Raw genomic sequence first — 14,806 nt, forward strand, 5'->3', positions numbered from 1 at the left:
CAGTGTCATGCAATACACCCATGTAACAAATCTGCACATGCACTCCCAAGCCTAAAATAAGATTGGAAATTATAAAAAATACAATAAATAAAGCTCTAAAGAGGTCATGGTTTTGAGGTAGGGACTGGACGTTGAAGCCAACCATCAAGATTCAGTCTATAGCAGAAAGGTAAGCGGGTTGTTATGGAAACAAACAGATAGACAACGTGGGAGGTAGCAGAAGTCAGGAATGGTTTTCTGAGGATGTTATGACGGTTGCGTCTTGAGGGATGAATGGGAGTTATTCAGGCAGATAACTTAGAAGAAGATATAGAAGGCAATACAAGTAGCATCCACAATATTAAAATGCTTCGATTAGTGACTCCTGGGCAGTTTCATAGTAATTATTGTGATATTGGCCCAATGCAACTTCCTTTTGCTTTATGCCGGTGGTAACTCAGTGCTAATTCAATATTCAAATTATTTATGGGTATTTCTGAAGATATTTGCCCTGTTTTTAAAAGAAGGTGTTTAGCTTCATAAGCCCCTCAAATTTTTTTCTTTCCAGTGACCTAAATAATTAAATGGATAAAAAAGGGATAAGTTGAAAGGTGAACTTGGAGCCAAAAATAAAGGGTATTCTGACCCCTTTTGTCTTGACGATAGCCTCTGCTCTCACAAAGGCCATGCTTTTGACTAGAGGAGGATTCGTCTCTTGAGACAGCTCAACAGAGGGCCACAGAGGAATCCTCACACCAGACCCACCCCTGTATGGGATAGCCAGTGACAGAGCACACGGGGCTGGCATGCCAAGCGAGGCACTGATTTATTCATATACTGGCCTGATTCATCACATTTTAGTGCCCAGTGAAGAAGAACTAGGCCATTCCTGGGCCATTCCATTGTTAACATTTTGGTTAATCAATATAGGGATGGAGTGAATTAAAAAAAAATCTAGGGAGGCAGAGGTGGGCAGATCACAAGGTCAGGAATTTGAGACCAGCCTGGCCAATATGGTGAAAAGCTGTCTCTACAAAAAATACAAAAATTAGCCAGGGGTGGTGGCACGCACCTGTAGTCCCAGTCTCTTGGGAGGCTGAGGCAGTAGAATCACTTGAACCTGGGAGGCGGAGGTTGAAGTGAGCTGAGATTGTGCCACTCCACTCCAGCCAGGGCGAAAGAGTGAGACTCCGTCTCAAAAAAAAAAAAAAAAAAAAAAAAAAAAAATATATATATATATATATATATATATATATATTATTTTTATATATAAATATAAATAAATAAATAACCCCCTAAAACTGAAAGCTCCTGACAACTAGAGAGGGGTCAGAGAAGGTTTGGGAAGGGTTAGCATCAAGCCACAGTTGAACAGTTGGGGAAGCAGAAGTCTGGCATATGCTGCTGATGTTCCCAGTAGTATGAGATGCAACAAATCATCTTACTTTGAGAGTTATCTTCATTCCCAGTAAATTCATGAAAGTATCAGAACCCTATATATCCACAGGGTTTCTATATTCCTCTTATGTATGGCTTCCACCAATTTAGAGAACCTGCTAATCCGTGCTTAGGTATTTAGAGAACCTGCTAATCCATGCTTACCAGAGGCTGTTATAAAAATTCCATGTCTGTAGAGGAAGAGTAGATGCCCTCTCCCACAGGTGAGGCGCTGCAAGAACTGCAAACTACATGTGACTCAGAGGAGGTGAGCTGCTAGCACTCTGAATTAAGATAGTGAAGATATATTGATGTCTTCTTGACTGAAAAAATATGTCTAGAGTTCTCTGCTTATTGGAATAAATGAATCAATAGATCTTCCATATTGATAACTGTACGGGGGCTTTGCCAATATATTCAGTAAAGAAACTATGATTGGAAGAGCAGCTGTTTTCAGAGTCACAATCTGATTATGCTTTCAATAATCCTCCATTATTTTCCAAGACCCATTCAAGTTTTGGAGCAAGGCCAGCAAATAGTTGTTCTCTTGAGAAATAGCTGTTGGGTTCAGATAGAGACTAAACTCCTCACCATGAGGCACTAATGATCTTGCAACTTGAGCTGCTCAAAATAAATGGAATGTAATAAGATACACCAAGCTATAAATTTGAGTGTTCCAAGCAGCACACCATCATCAATGGAGTGATACAAGGTTCAGTAAAACAGTATATACCAGACTTGAACAGGCCACGAAGTCTCAGATAAATTCCAAAAGCAGATAGCTCACACTCCCAGGACATCTGTACAAAATGCCTTATCACTTACATATTTTTTTGCTTTCTAAAATTTTCACTTTTACGTTTTTTAAAATTTCTATTTTATTTTCTGGTTTTGCACTGAATGTCATGGCTATCAGAGACATGTCATCTGTGTAATATTAGGTCTTTGGGATATTTTGAAACTAGTTTTAGAAACTAGTATTTTATTCGCATGCATTCTTGTTTGATGCAGAATTTAAAATATATTCATTAGTTAGGGGCTATTGGGAATAAACACTCTCAGATTTTTTTAAAATTTAATTCATTTAATTTTATTTGTTTTAAGTTCTGGGGTACATGTGCAGGATGTGCAGGTTTGTTACATAGGTAAACGTGTGCCATGGTGGTTTGCTGCACCTGTCAACCCATCAGCTAGGTATTAAGCCCCATTTGCATTATTTATGCTGATGCTTTCCCTCCCCCTAGGCCCCAGTGTATGTTGTTCCCTTCCCTGTGTCCATGTGTTTTCATTGTTCACCTCTCACTTATACTTGAAAACATGCAGTGTTTGATTTTGTGTTCCCGTGCTAGTTTGCTGAGGATAATGACTTCTAGATCCACTTAGGTCCTGCAAAGGACATGATCTCATTTCTTTTTATGGCTGCATAGGATTCCATGGTATATATGTACCACATTTCCTTTATCCAGTCTATCATTGATGGGCATTTCCATTGATTCCATGTCTTTGGTATTGTGAGTAACATTCTTAGTTTTCAATTGTCCCCAAATTTATTTTGTTCCCTATTCTGAGTAAACACTTAGTTTGCTACTACAAGTGTCCAAGTGTAATTTTTTTATCATCACTATGAAAACATGATTCCACCATCTGCTTGCTTGCATTGTTCTGATTGAGAAGTTAATTGCTGGTCTAAATAATATTTATTTGTAGGTAATATGTTTTGTCTCCCTAATTGATTTTAAGAATTTTTATTTTCTTGGTAATTTTCTATTTGACTACAAAGTATCCAGCTGAATATGTTTTAAATTTATTCTGCACTCTGATTCTTAGAGTGCATGTTTTCTTAATTTCTGGAAAATTTGTATTTTCACTAATTCCATTAATGTATATTAATAAATATATAGTATTTATTAATAATACATTCAAATTATATATTCACATATATATTGTTCATATAAGTCATATATTATTAATATACATCATTCGATAATATATTAATGATTATATAATTTACAATTAATATAATATATATTTATATATATATAATTAATATATATTGCTTCTCCCTATTTTCTCATTTATCTCCCCTGCCAACTTTATGTAGTCATATGTTAGACCTGTCATTCTGTGTTCCAGTGTTCCAGTGTTCCAGGTTTCTTTCTTTCTTTCTTTCTTTTTTTTTTGAGATGGAGCTTCACTCTTGTTGCCCAGGGTGGAGTGCAATGGTGAGATCTTGGCTCACTGCATCCTCCACCTCCTGGGTTCAAGCAATTCTCCTACCTCAGCCCCCAAGTAGCTGGGATCTGCTCTGAGTCATAGAGGCTTCCTTCCTGTATGCCAGTTAATTTTTCACTTGAGCTCTTATTTAGATTATCATAAGGTATCTGCCACCATGCCCAGCTAATTTTTTGTACTTTTTAGTACAGATGGAGTTCACCATGTTGGCCAGGCTGATCTCAAACTCCTGACCTTGGGTGATCCACCTGCCGTGGCCTCCCAAAGTGTTGGGATTATTGGCATGAGGCACCATGACAGGCCTATGTCCCAGGTTTTTTAAACTATATATGTTCAATATTTTCTATACATCTGTGTTGCATTTCATATAATTTATTTTTACCTACCTTGCAATTCATTAAATGCTGTATTCACATCGATTTTTTTCTGTATTCACTTCTATTTTTCTTTGTTATTTTTCTTTTCTGTAGCTATATTTTTAATTATTCTTTAACAAAATCACTGTTGGTTATTTTGTTAGTTTATTGTTCATTGTGCATAATTTAAAAAAATTTAATCTTTTAGAATATTTGATAGTTATTTTATATTCTCTGTCTCACAATGCCAGTGGACAACTTTCCGTGTCTATTTCGGCCTCTGCTCGTCTGATTGTTTTGGCTCTGAGTCATAGAGGCTTCCTTCCTGTATGCTGGTTAATTTTTCACTTGAGCTCTTATTTAGATTATCATAATTTATAGGAGTCCTGAAGTACCTTGTTGAAGGTGCCAGGAATTTTTTCCTAGCAAATTCTTCCTCTGGCTTTATGCAAAGATATTCGTTCTAATTCTTCATTTATGCAGGTTCAAGTCCTTTTATCACAGTTCTCGTTTCATCTTTTATGATTTAGGGGTCTTTTATCTGCAAATGTGTCTTCAGACTTTCATCATCATTTCTTCTTGCATCTCAAACTTTTATTCAATGCTTACTTTACATTAATCTTGGAATTTTCTTTAAAATATTCTTGAACATGATGTTTTAGTAATAAACTATCTTTTGTGTCACCACTATATCCTCCAATCTCCTTTTCCACTTTGGAAATTGGCTTCACATTTTGCAAGCTCAGCACTTGATTATACATTTAAGAGTGTTTTATATTCTATTCCATCCAACATATAGCTTTTTTTGTGGTTAGAGAGTCGGGTTTTTTAAAAATAGAAAATGTAATCAACCATTTTTGCCAAAACTAAAAGTAATATGTGTACATATTTTGCAAGTGCCTTTATACATCCTTCCCTATGTTTGAAAATTTTTAATGTCAGGGACATGGCTTTATTATTCATTGTATCTCTTCTGTCTTCCTTTTACCTAGCTCCAATATCTGGCATAAAATGGATGCTCATTTTCTTTTCTTTTCTTTCTTGTTTTTTTTGGGGGGGGTTTTGCTCTGTGTTCCAGGCTGGAGTGAAGTGTCGCAATCTTGGCTCACTGCGACTTCTGCCTCCCAGGTTCAAGCTATTCTGCTGCCACAGCCTCCCAAGTAGCTGGGATTATTACAGGTGTGCGCCACCTCACCTGGCTCATTTTTGTGTTTGTAGTAGAGACGGAGTTTTGTCATGTTGACCAGACTGGTCTTGAACTCCTGAACTCAAGTGATCCACCTGCCTCAGCCTCCTAAAGTGCTGGAATTACAGGCATGAGCCACCACATCCAGCCTGAATATTAGTTTTTAAAGTAAAAGAAGGGAACAATAAAGGAGGAAACATCAGACATAATGGCAATGTTTATGAAGCAGCCAGCACAGTGTTAGGGCACTAGTATTGAATCAGACTTTTTTTCCCTTCCTCAATAAACTAGATCAAAGCAACCCTAGGTGCTATCAGTATTCCTTTATTCCTTGCCCCTTCTGGTACATTTAGAGAAAAAGTGATAAAGATTTATCAGTGGAAAATAATTTTATCCTTTGGAAACAAAATATAAATTTGTCTTATAAAATATTATACTACTGGATGATATTGAATTACTTTGGGTGCCACATTCCAGTTCATTTCTTGTCTAAATGATGAATGACACTTGAAACACCATAGAGAAATGTTATTTTTAGTAGATGGTAACAGTTAATAAAGCAGTTTACTGGCTGATACTAGGCAATAAACAGCTATGACAGCAACAAAATACGTGATTTTTTTTTCCAAATGAAAAATGTTACGAGACCTGAATTTAGAATAAGGATGTAAAATTGAAATGTTTCTATGTCTTCACATGCTTCCTTACATTCTTTTGTTTCTTTCTCTCTTTTTCCCTCTTTTTTATTTCTTTCCTTTTCTCTTTCTTCCTCCCTAACTTCCTTTCTTTCTTAAAGAGGAAAACTTGACATGACTTTTGTCTCAATATTAATGGCTGAGTTTAGTGTTGAGGGATGATGAAGTGTATTGCCACTGTAATACAAAATTACAGTTTCAAAACCTACAGTGTCTTTAAAAAGACTTAGACATGGAAAAGCAACACTGAACCTAAGAATTGTGTATCTTTCACCTAGTGGCATTTAAAATGTTCATATCTTTATTGCATTATTTACATGTGCCTAGCAAAGTTGATATGATGGTAATCCTTCGTTAATTTCATTTAATTAACAATTGAATTGAATTGTTTGAGCAACTGCTATCTGCCAGGATACTGTGCTACTATGCTGATGCCTGGGGATTCAATAGTGAAAACGTCAAAATCCTGCTCCACCTTTTTATTATTATTATTTTTTTAACACACTGAATCAGAAGAAATTTGATAGTTTAACAATCATATATTTAAGGGAAAAAAGCAAGCAAATATCTGATTTTTTTCAAAGTCAGATATATTTATTGTAATATTTTGCCATCTTGTAAAATTTTACTGCATGTAGTTAAGATGCACAATATGATGTTATGGAATACATATAGAACATAAGAAGGTTACTATAGTGAGGCAAATAGACATATTCAGCATCTCACAGTTACCCATTTGTGTGTATGTATATGGAAACGTCAGCTAAAATCTTCTCATTCAGCATGAACCCCATATACAGTATAATTGTATTGCCTATAGTACTCATGTTGTACATTAGATTTTTATTTTTTTTTCTTTTCTTTCTTTCTTTTTTTTTTTTTTGAGACAGAGTCTCACTGTGTCACAAGGCTGGAGTGCAGTGGCACGATCTCTGCTCACTGTAACCTCTGCCTCCCAGGTTCAAGTGATTCTCCTGCCTTAGCCTCCTGAGTAGCTGGGATTACAGGTGCCCACCACCATGTCCGGCTAATTTTGTATTTTTAGTAGAGACGGGGTTTCACCATGTTGGTCAGGCTGGTCTTGAACTTCTGACCTCGTGATCCACCTGCCTCAGCCTTCTAAAGTGCTGGGATTACATGTACATTAGATCTTTACACTTGCTTGCAAGCCAAGATGTGGAAACAACCTAAGTGTCCATTGACAGATGAATGGATAAAGAAATTGTGGTAGATACGTATAATGAAATATTATTTGGCCCTTGAAAAGAACAAGATCTTGGCATTTGCCACAATGTAAATGAGCCTGGCTGGAGGACACAATGCTAAGTGAAATAAGCCAGACACACAGAGAGAAAATATTGCATAATCTAATTTATATGTGGAGTCTAAAGAATTCAAATATACAGATGTAGAAAACAAATCAGTGTTTATCAGGATCGGAGGAAGAAAATGGGGAAATGTAGCTCGTAGGATGCAATGTAGCGTGTATGTAGAATGAACAAGTCTAGAGATCTAATGCACAGTCTGCTGCATTCTCATAGGATAGGGAAGGAATCACATGAGGAGACAATGACTATATTGGACTTTCAGGTGCTAAGAATGAGTATTGAAGGCTGCGAGAGAACCTAGGAATGAAATGTAACTCAGCCTGGGTAAATCAGCCAAGATACCTTAGAGAAAATCTCCTAAGATAAAAAATAAAGAATAATAATTAACCTGGTGATCAGGATGGGGAAGGGATCTCAGATCTGGAGTTGAGAGATGGCATGTTTAGAAAACTGCCAGCACAGTCGCTCAGTAAGGCTGTGGCTGAGAGGATAGGGAAGCATTGAGCCTTGCAAAGTATGCTCTGTTTGTAAGCTACATTCAGAGTATGACAGTTCTGCTGATTTCAGAGGGAAATACATAGGAGTGTATTTGTGCTTCAGAGTGGTCACCCTACCCAAAGACCAGGAAATGAGTTGTGAGTACCAGAAACATGCTGAGAGGAGAATGGGTAGAGTCTTCAACGGAAATACAGAAAATACCAGACGGATAGGATAGGTGAGAGTAGTCTAGGAACAATATAGAGGTTCCTTACTTGGGTAATTGGACAGAGGAAGGTACCATTCATTGAAATATGGAACATGGGAGTAAGAGCTGGTTGGCTGGTGGGGGAAAGGAAGATGAGTTTAGTTTTCTGTTAAAGTAGATGTGTGAATTAGTTGTGTATGAGTGTGTGTGTGCATGCACGTGTGTGTATGCGTGTACTCAGGAAGAAGTGCATATCAGGATTGCAGACAGAGACTGAGGAAACAAAAATAAAGATATCTTACTTGAAATTGTGAGAGTGAAGAGAGAGCCTAGAAAAAAAGTATTACTATAATCTTAGGAGAAAGGAGAACTTAAAATGGAACTATAAAGATAGTGAATATTTAAGGGACAAGGAAAGAAAAAGAGGTAGATGAAGGATTTATGAGTATTTATTTGCAAAACAGAGAGGTAAGAAGAACAAATATCTGAAACAGGGCCAAAGCACAGTGCAACAAAATGTTAGATTATGTGGAGTGCTCAGAGGTAAGGCAGAATTGTGAATTCCTGTCCTGTCCCCCTACCCCTCAGAATCCAGAATGTCCACACAACATATATATATATATATATATTCCCCCCCTACAATATGGGTAATTTTTAGAACATTTTAAAAAATGCTCAGATGCCTTCTCTGTCCCTGGTCTATGGTCCTTTCCACTCTACATTCTCCAGTTATTTTTGCCTCTTGTGGTTACACTGCAGAAATTGAAATAAAATAGTTGAAAAAGAACTTTAACATTCCCTTAAGAAATCAAATATAAAGCAATATATAGAACATTCAACATCACATAATTTCTATAATATTCACGTTCATAAGATTATGTGATTAATATGTCTGTGTGATCTCAACTTCAATATATTGTTCATTCTGAATATGCATCCTGAAATCATGTGTTTCACTTGTAAAAGTAAATTGTGATTAATTGACAGGTGAATTCTTATGCTATAGAAGAAGGAACACTGTTTTTAGCAGCAGAATATTTGAGCTCTCGTTTCTTACACCAACTTATTGTATTTTCTCACATATATCTTATAACTTCCTTGGGTTGAAGTTATATGATTTATAAAATAATAACATCCAATGTCCCCTCAACTTTTAAAAATCTATGGTTCTTAATTTATCTCAAGAAGCACTTACTAGCACCCGTGGGCTGTAGACAAACAAAACAAAACAAAAACAAGCAAGGTGAGTTTTCTATTTGATAATAATGGATAAGCATTTTATTTTCATAGAGCAATTCTAATAATTGGGCCTGAAATTTTGAATATGTCTTAGTGTCCACAATAATGTTCTAAATTACATGAATGTGATTAAGTGAGTATAGGAATTAAGACAGACCATTTTTATGTAATTTATAGCTTTATTGTGGTTCCCTCTCCCCTACTATTTATTTGCCTGGCCTTTATTTTTTACAAATGTCTCTCAGGAGATAGCATGACCATAAAGACTTAAATTGTGTAAATATGGCATACAGGGGGCAATAATAATCTATGGTTAGCTAGATACAGAACCGGTGCAATTACTCAAGTTAAATATTTTCTAAAGTCACTCCTCTGAAAGAGTAAATTAACTGCCTGGGGAGTAATTTGTTAGAGTTGCAGATAGTTACCAATAGTACCCAGTTATAAGAAGCAAACCTAGGAAAGGAAGAATAGAGAAAAAAAAAAGAATATTTCCAATGATGGGCTTGCTTATTACAACTGCCTGATCTCTAATAGACAATATCAAGTAATGCTGTTCTTCCTGGACAGAAGGGTGGCATTCCCAATGAGTGAAGCTTTTTGTTTCCTATGGATTGCCTGTGTTTTCAATTCTACACTGGGTCAGCAAGGAACAGAAAGCTTTCAGTGTGACAATGGAGTCTCCTTGCCTCCTGACAGCGTTTGTGACTTCACAGATCAGTGTGGGGACAACAGTGATGAACAGCACTGTAAGTGACATTCTCCTTTCTCCAATTTCAATTCCCTGTCCATCCTGAAACCAGGGCCTCTGAACAGTCTGGGAGATTTGACTAGATACCTGGCTCTGTATGGATTTTATTTTATATACCTTTAGTGTAGATCAGAAACTAAGATGTATTGTTTACTAAAGAGATGAGTCCGTATATAAAAACTATCAAATCATGAAGATTTTCATCTGATGAAATATATTTTTCAGTCAATTTTTACTGATTATGAAGAATGAATGCAAAACAAAAATGTAGCTTTTGATGTTATGTGAGTGAAACAAAATTTAAAAGAACTCATTAATGCAGCTGTAAAATACTATGAGGGAAATCAACAGCTTAAGTGTGAATTTAACGTGGAAATATTTGAAATGGATTTTAGATTGGATGGGTAGATTTTATTTTCATTTACAGAACACTGCTACCAAGTGAGTTTGTACCAATTGCATGTGGGGTACAACTCTGGCTTTTGTCCTTTGATTTCAGAGTAGTAGAAGGGCACAACCTTTGGAGAATACAAGACCTAGATTTATGTCCTGGACAAGTCATCCAGGACCCAAATCTCGTGTGATTTTGAACCTTTATTTTATTATAAGAGGTCATGAGATGAGATAAAGCAACTCTCACAGGTGGGAAAATGCCCCATGACATACTGGGAGAACGCTAATAAACAGGAAGAAGCTTACCAAGGGAAGACATGGGTAATGACACGTACGTTCCTGTCATTTCTATTGCAGTATACAATCTTGAGGGTACACCATCTTTCAGTAATGGAGACTAGTATCATTTTTACACACATTCACCCTTCATAAACCACATTTTCATAAAATTACTAGGGGCTCATTGCTGGTTCATAGTAGCTGTTGGTGCAATTAATTATCCAGAGGCACGAATTCCATTATTGTAGGTCACTTAATGCAAACATATATCTTTTTTTTATTCAGATAAAATATCAATTTGTGTTTACAGAATTCATTCTCTTCTGCTAAAATAAAGTTCTACATATTTGATTTTGCCATTGGTTGCCTTCCATTTATATATTCAGTTGCTATTACGTTAAAACCAGAAGAGTGATTACTGAAAAACTTTTTTCTCTGTAGAATGAAACAGGCTGATAATATTTTTCTCTTAGTTTGGGGTAGCTGTCATACTGTTACTACTCAGTAACCATTCAATACCAAGTGCAGCCAAGGGCAAAGATGCATTTGTATTTGTCCAATTTCCCCAGAGACGCTAACTGTGGGCTTGTTGCCCCTTGCTCTGGACTGTCTGGAAGAACCCTTACTGTTCCTTGATGAGGAAGCAGCAAAGAGGAACAGCTTGGCTGGTTTGACAAGCAGTGCCAAGTCCCTTCCATTATTAATCTCTATGAAGCTTCCTTTAGTACTCTGGCTGTGATAACATGCATGGTCCTGCTTCAGAGAAAAGGTTAACAGGAAGAAATGGAAAGCCACTGAGTAGGAAAGGTCTTGGCTGCATGAAAGATTCTAAAATTCTAATAACTTTCAGCCTTGGAAGGAACTGAAGGCATGGATCTGTCAAATAAACAGATTTCATATTAAATGTTACATGGAGAGGTCACCTTTTGGCATTCTTGCTTTTCATTTTCATTTCTGGGAAGTTTCCTTTTTGGCATTTTATTTAAAATGTGAGTATCTGCAGATAAAAATTGAGAATTACTTTAAAGCATGAATTTCTTTTGTATATCACACTAGAAGAAAACTACTGTGAAGAAATAACAATGGCCAAGCAGTTTCACTCAAGGAAACTTGTGATGCTAAACTTATAGATCAGATTTTTTTTTAAAACTAGCTTTATAAGGATTTGCAGTAGCCACATTTAAGAAAAAAACAATGTCCCCTTTAGCATCCAACTTGTGTGACCTTTAAAGAAATAGATTAATATGTCAACGTTTCTGAATAAAATTGGCATAGCTGAAGTTAAATTTCTGATGCCTCTGGTGCTATTAATACATTTTTGAAAATAAGTTATTGGACAGCGACGCAAGATGGCAGTCACCACAGGATTAGGAGTAAAAGTCCCTCTCAATTTCCGACTGTTGGAAGAACTCGAAGGCCAGAAAGGAGTAGGAAATGGCACAGTTAGCTAGGGTCTAGAAGATGATGAAGAGATGACATTTACAAGATGGACAGGGATGATAATTGGGCCTCCAACAACAATTTATGAAAACCGAATATACAGCCTTAAAATAGAATGTGGACCTAAATACCCAGAAGCACCCCCCCTCCTTTGTAAGAGTTGTAACAAAAATTAATATGAATGGAGTTAATAGCTCTGATGGTATGGTGGATCCAAAAGCCATGTCAGTGCTAGCAAAATGGCAGAATTCATATAGCATCAAAGTTGTCCTGCAAGAGCTTCAGAGCCTAATGATGTCTAAAGAAAATATGAAACTCCCTGAGCCAGCTGAAGGACAGTGTTACAGCAATTAATCAAAAAGAAAAACCACAGGCCCTTCCCATTTCCCCCCTATTCGATTTAAATAGTCTTCATTTTCCACAGTAGTACATTTTCTAGATATGTCTTGTAGAACTCAAAGTACTGGAAAGGAAGCTCCCATTCAAAGGAAATTTATCTGAACATACTGAAATGATACTATTTTTTTTGTCCATTTGGAATATATAAGTTGTGCTATAAAAAATCATCCTGTCAAGTGTCACCACTGTCCATGTAGTTGAACTTCTGGAATCAAGAAAGTCTATTTAAATTGATTCCCATCATAACTGGTGGGGCACATCTAACTTAACTGTGAAAAGACACATCACACAATCACCTTACTGCTAATTATACGGCCTGGGGTCTCTATCTTCTCCCCTTACCCTCCCAACTCCTACCCTCCCTGCAACAATAGCCCTCTAGCCTGGAGGGCTTGTTAGAGTATATGTGAAGGTTTCAGGTTACAGCCTGTGGGACTGCAGCTGGGTGTGTGGGGTGCTTCGCCTGCACCCCTGGTTTCTTTAAGTCTTAAATGATGACATTCCAAGCCATCATCCTGTTCCCATGCTCCTCTACTCCTGCCCTTAGCCAAAGTGTAGGTTGTAACCCCTCTGGTCCCCTCTGAGATTGGCCTTCGGTAAGGAATTCAGGGCTTTCCCCATATCTTCTTTCCCCCACCCTTATTGAGGGGTGATACTTTTTCTTCCCTCCTCCTCAAGTTCCTTTTTGCACTATCACCACCCAACACCTTCCATGATACTTCCTTGCTTTGGCCAGAAGCCATCAGGTAAGGCTGGAAAGAATCTCTGACCTCCCTTGATTAGTTTTGGAACCATACTTATTCACTCTCCACCAGCCTGGGATATGAATATTGGGTCCTCAGCCGTGCCACCCTCTGCTGTCATCAGCTGATGCATTGTTTTTAGCTCAGGTTTTGATAAGGTGAAAAGAATAGTCACCAGGGTTACTCAGACCTGCCAGCTCTCGGAGTCCTTGGTGGTTGAACTTGGAGAAAGGCCACATGAAGACACTTGTAAGCGCACATGATCCCTCTTAATTGTTTTACTTTCCTGTAATTGCTTTTGTTTTTAAAAATTGAAGAAGTTTTAAACAGGGCTTTTATTTGGTCATTCTTGCAATCCATTGGGGTCTAGTTTGGAATCTGACAACTGGAACAAAAAGAACCTTGAATCTGGTGCATGCCTTGGTTTTGGTGCTGCTGCTGGTTCTCCAGATCCTCAGCAGGGGTTAAGAAAGAAGCCCGTGTGGACAGCAGATGCCTGAAATTGGCGGACTTGACCTCCTGACAAATTGCTTTGTCTTTCCACTTTCTGTTCAGGATCACTAAATGATGAAATGTGGATGTGTACAGAATTACAAGCAATTCATTGTGTACTAAAGTTTTTTTTGTTTGTTTGTTTTGAAGCAGCAGCTATCAAGTCTGAAAAGCAACTGATGTTTCCATTAATCTTTTTCTGGGGAAAAACCTTAGTTCTAAGGATTTAACATATTGTAAGTGAAGTTTAACATAACAGTATTCCACAGGTAGTCTTTCTATTGTCAGACCATTGCCTGACTTTAATATAATAATTAAAAAAAAAAAAAAACTGTGTGTTAAAAAAGAAAATAAGTTCTTATTTTACATGAACTTCTTTTTTAGAATATGTAAACCTTTTATTTTTACTCAGTATTGTTTTAAGAAATTAGAAAAAAATCTGAGTCCTCAAGATTAAATAAATTCCATTTTCAGATGATATTAAGCACTTAATCTATAGTGAACTAAAAAAGTAATTTGTAGGTCTAATAACTGTTTGGGTCTAGTGTTGATGAGAATCCCTCTTTTAGGATCCATTAACATGCTTAGCAAGGGAAATATATGTTGTCGTACTGGTCTGTGTAATTTAAAAAAATTTTTTAAAATGATTTAAAAATAGCTTTTGAGTCATATTTAAAAAATTATTAAGTGTTACATTCTCTGCTTCTGTGCTGATTCACATTGGCTAGTCTTCGTTCTCTTTTGGTATTTTTATTTTTACTTTTTATCAATATTACTTTTAATTGACAAGTTATAATTGTATACAATTATGGGGTACACAGTGATGATGTAAGTGTATAATGTGAATGATTAAATCAAGCAAAGTAATCCATTGCTTGCAAAGCATTGCAAATGCATTGCCTCACTTATCATTTGTTTTTGTGATGAGACATTGAAATTTACTCTTAGTTATTTTGAAATATACAATACATTAATATTGACCGTAGTCACCCTGTTGTGCAACGGACCTCAAAACTTACTCTGTTTATCTATCTGAAACTTCGTGGCTTTTATTAACTTCCCATTATTGCCCCCTATACCTCAGTGTCTGGTAATCATCATTTAATTTACTGCTTCTCTAAGTTCAGTGATTTTAGTTTCCACATGTAGTGAGATTGTGTATTTGTCTTTTG

At 36.6% G+C, this 14,806-nt stretch overlaps 1 protein-coding gene and 1 pseudogene across 1 annotated transcript in view; both read left to right on the top strand.

Moving 5' to 3' along the window:
* The first annotated feature begins 9,519 nt into the window (after positions 1 to 9,519).
* The window catches only part of MALRD1 (MAM and LDL receptor class A domain containing 1), a 706,902-nt gene continuing 701,615 nt past the window's right edge, over positions 9,520 to 14,806 (top strand). The window contains exon 1 of the mRNA XM_030940611.1: positions 9,520 to 9,886. Coding sequence (XP_030796471.1) covers positions 9,688 to 9,886 — 199 coding nt within the window. The 5' untranslated portion in view covers positions 9,520 to 9,687. The remainder of the gene's footprint in view (positions 9,887 to 14,806) is intronic.
* On the top strand, positions 11,910 to 12,354 carry LOC104662891 (annotated as a pseudogene).

Source organism: Rhinopithecus roxellana, chromosome 11 (assembly GCF_007565055.1).
Source record: "Rhinopithecus roxellana isolate Shanxi Qingling chromosome 11, ASM756505v1, whole genome shotgun sequence".
Lineage (NCBI taxonomy): Eukaryota > Metazoa > Chordata > Mammalia > Primates > Cercopithecidae > Rhinopithecus > Rhinopithecus roxellana.